This window comes from Engraulis encrasicolus, unplaced genomic scaffold (assembly GCF_034702125.1).
Source record: "Engraulis encrasicolus isolate BLACKSEA-1 unplaced genomic scaffold, IST_EnEncr_1.0 scaffold_120_np1212, whole genome shotgun sequence".
NCBI lineage: Eukaryota > Metazoa > Chordata > Actinopteri > Clupeiformes > Engraulidae > Engraulis > Engraulis encrasicolus.
The window spans coordinates 142,501-146,390 of NW_026944691.1; the positions used below are offsets into that span (position 1 = coordinate 142,501).

The 3,890-nt window shown below is 43.0% G+C and overlaps 1 protein-coding gene across 1 annotated transcript in view; it reads right to left on the bottom strand.

Moving 5' to 3' along the window:
• Positions 1 to 663, bottom strand: part of LOC134442145 (protein NLRC3-like) — a gene marked incomplete at its 5' end in the record, with an annotated part of 7,273 nt that extends 6,610 nt beyond the window's left edge. The window contains one exon of the mRNA XM_063192433.1: positions 1 to 663. This exon is cut by the window's left edge and continues 1,159 nt beyond it. Coding sequence (XP_063048503.1) covers positions 1 to 663 — 663 coding nt within the window.
• Positions 664 to 3,890: the final 3,227 nt, after the last annotated feature.

Here is a 3,890-nt window from a genome sequence, read left to right on the forward strand (position 1 = left end):
GCATATTCCCCTTGATGAGGTTGGTCAGCAAAGCAGACACTGTGGTTGCTTTTGTTACATCACAACACTTTGAGGTGGAGTTAAAATTCAGAGGAATCCTACACTCATCCAGACCATCGAAGATGAACAGAACTTTGCAGTTGTCACCAGTGAAAATGCTCAAATCATGGATGTCACCACAGAATCGTTTAATTAGACCCACTAAACTGAGATGTTCCTCCTTCACTAAGTTAAGCTCACGGAAGGGAAGAGGAAATATATAGTGGACATCCTGATTGAACGTTCCTTCAGCCCAGTCCAGAATGAACTTCTGCACAGAGACCGTTTTCCCAATGCCAGCCACTCCCTTTGTCAGCACAGTTCTAATATCCTTTTCCTGCCCAGGTAAAGGTTTGAAAATATCATTGCATTTGATTGGTTTGTCATATGCATCTGATCTCTTGGATGCTGCCTCAATCTGTCTGACCTCATGTTCATCATTGACCTCTCCACTGCCCCCCTCTGTGATGTAGACCTCTGTGTAGATCTCATTGAGGAGTGTGGGGTTTCCCTGCTTGGAGATTCCCTCAGTCAAACGATGAAACTTCTCCTTCAGGAAGGCTTTATGATCCTGCAGTATCTCACACATCCTTTTACATCTGTAAATCAAAGAAATATGATACACTGTAAAAAATAAACACACAGATTTCACAGTAATTTACTGTGAATTCTCACAGCTAATTACTGTGATGTTCTGGTACACTGTGCTACTGAAATGATCACATGACACACAGCAAATTACTGTGAAATCATTGTATTATTTGATGTTTGTCACCTAACCTGGATATCATATCATATAACCTGGATATTTTACTGTGATCTTCAAAGATTACCAGCATGCCACAAGCAAGCGTTGAACTGGACAGCATCACAGCAAACTACTGTTTGGGTGGAGTAACTACCTAACAAATGAATTATTAGTACATCTGGACAGAACTTCAGCTATACACAATTTAGACTCTTCATTACGATCCCACATTTCATTGACATTTTCATCAAACTATTTAGTTAATAATGTCTTCTCTACTACATTTGTCTCCATGCTTAGTGGTCCACTTCTTTTTTCTCATTTCCTGCCGTGATACTGAAGAAGGAGCTTATATAGCTCTGGCAAAAATTGAGAGACCACTTCGAAATTTTCATTTTTTCCTGAGTTTTCCATGGATAGGTATGTGTTTGAGTAAAACAAACATTGAGGAAAACAGACATTGAGGAAAACAGACATTATTGTTATTTCATTCTGTAAACTATGGACAACATTTCCTCCGAATTTGGAAATAAAATATTGTCATTTAGACCATTTATTTGCAGAAAATCTTAAAAGGTGAAAATAACACACAAGATGCAATGTTTCCAATGTCTCAGAAAAGGCAAAGAAAACAAGATGATATTAATTTAAAGGGACACTCTGCAGGAAATGGTCAAAAAGGTACTGCAACTATGCTGCTCATTGAAANTGGGCTGCTTANTGCCAAATTTGATCTTTACATGAATGTTTACTAAAGCCGGGCATATACTGTGCGATATTTTCACTCATGGGTCTTCAGCTTCTGCTCACACTGCACGATGGAATTTCACTGTTTAAAAGTTCACAACTCGTGTAACGGAGGCTAACTAGCACAGAGTTGGCGTGGAACGTTGGTAAAACCTCCCTCCGATAGCCTCATACAGTCTCGTGCCGTTGGGCCGAGAGACTAGTCTCTTGGCCCAGCGGTATCGTACTGTGTCTCCCATTGCCGAACCGTTGTAGTTGACGAGGTCGCACGTTCGATCCCCGAGGGGGGTGAACAGGTGCAAGATGACCTCCGTCACAGTGGTGCCGTATGACCCGGGATGGGAGTGAGGTTTAAGGGGGAGAGTGTAACGGAGGCTAACTAGCACAGAGTTGGCGTGGAACGTTGGTAAAACCTCCCTCCGATAGCCTCATACAGTCTCGTGCCGTTGGGCCGAGAGACTAGTCTCTTGGCCCAGCGGTATCGTACTGTGTCTCTCATTGCCGAATCGTTGTAGTTGACGAGGTCGCACGTTCGATCCCCGAGGGGGGTGAACAGGTGCAAGATGACCTCCGTCACACTCACGACTCACGTCCTCACAAATCGGGGCAAAAGTTGCACAGTGTAAGCCCAGCTTTAGTAATAAAGAAATATTTTCTAGTATGGTCCAAGTACAGTCATTTTTGCAGCTAAAACTGGCTATTTTTGGAAATTTAAAATGGCGGACCATGGAGAAGATCACGCTTTTCATGTATAAAAAGTGAATTTTTTCCAGTCATAATGAATACTTAGGAATCTCGACCAGAGCTGACGAGAGACTACTCTGACTGATCCTGGCAGAGACATCTACGGTCACACACCTCAACCCCCCCACCACCGGTGTCTCTCTACCCCTTTTTGTTCTTTCATAATCATCTGTTGAAAATAAGTGGAATTCGCCAAAATGCTGCTTTCTAGCCAAAAAGCTGAGAAAACGCCATTTGAAGTAGAACTATAATTGCAAACGTTTTTGCCCATAATGACATCAATTGACAATGACAGCACCAAACCTATCAGATGCAATTACAGAGTCTTCTGTCATCTGTAGCCTGAACAAAAGATCGTTTGTATGATCTTTTCAACCTAATAATGTACGGAAATATAACGGGGTGGTCTCGAAAACAAGAGTGTTTTGGTTTGTTGCTGACGCGCACAATGGATCATGACAGCAGGTGCACGAAACTCAGTAAACTCACAGAAATACTGTCTCATCGTCCTCCCTCCATTTATTTGTGATCTCTTCTCAGTTGGGGAACAAATCACAGCTGGTTTGTTTCCTACAGTACCGTGTGTGTGTGTGTGTGTGTGTGTGAAGGGGAGGCAGGCAGTCCAGCTTACTGCTGCTTCTTTGACGATTTGCAGATTGATGATTGCTGTCATCATGTTTATGCTATAGTAATCTTGTCATATATTGTTTGATGCATTTGCTTTTGATAAAGTACTCAGGCCCGTTGCGTTAAGGTAAGCAATGTAGGCAGTTGCCTAGGGCCCCCGAGTAGGAGTGTCCCTCAAGGACGTCAGGTTATGTATTCAATAGCAATGACTATTTTAAATACCTTTATAATAAGGCACTGTCATGTATGAAGGGCTTTGCTGCGAGAGAAGCAACAGCGCCTCCCTAATACCCCCTGCTCGAGGGCCCCCCCTTCCAATAGGTTTGCATCAGTGACAGCGTCAAGTAAAGTGCTGAAAAGCGCAACAACAATTTAGTCAAAGTACCCCCATCTGGAGGGGGCCCCCCTTCCAATTGGTTGGCATCAGAGAAAGCGTCAAATCCAGCGCAAATACAAACTGGAAATTAAGCGACATAATCTCTCTCGGTGAATGTTGCACAGGCGCCAGACAGTTTTTTATCATAAGAGTTACGGTACTCTCGAAGACAGCATTACTCTCTGTACTGCAACCAAACTGTCCCAGTCCAGTTGACATCGCACAATAGACGGCGAGATGCTTCATTTACGGTGTCAGTCTGTGAAGTGCTGTAGCCTAACAAGCACTGTGCAAATGTCAAGAGATTGTTCAATAACGCGCCGTTTCTCGACACGGAACTGTTTTCCATGACCTATATTTCAGATAACATGAGTCAACACTAGTGAGCTGCGTGGAATAGTCTAGCTATATTGTAGCACAATCCCTTTCTTGCTATCTAATCAGCTATAATGTGGATTACAAACTGGAACTTGGGACCATAATGGCAACGTGTGGATTACAGTGAGAGGTTGGGATACATTCTGCGGTCAAGACAACGCAAGGTAAGGGCACTGGGATATTTGTAGCCTGTAATTGTAACCACGGAGTAACACAGGTGATTTCATTCAT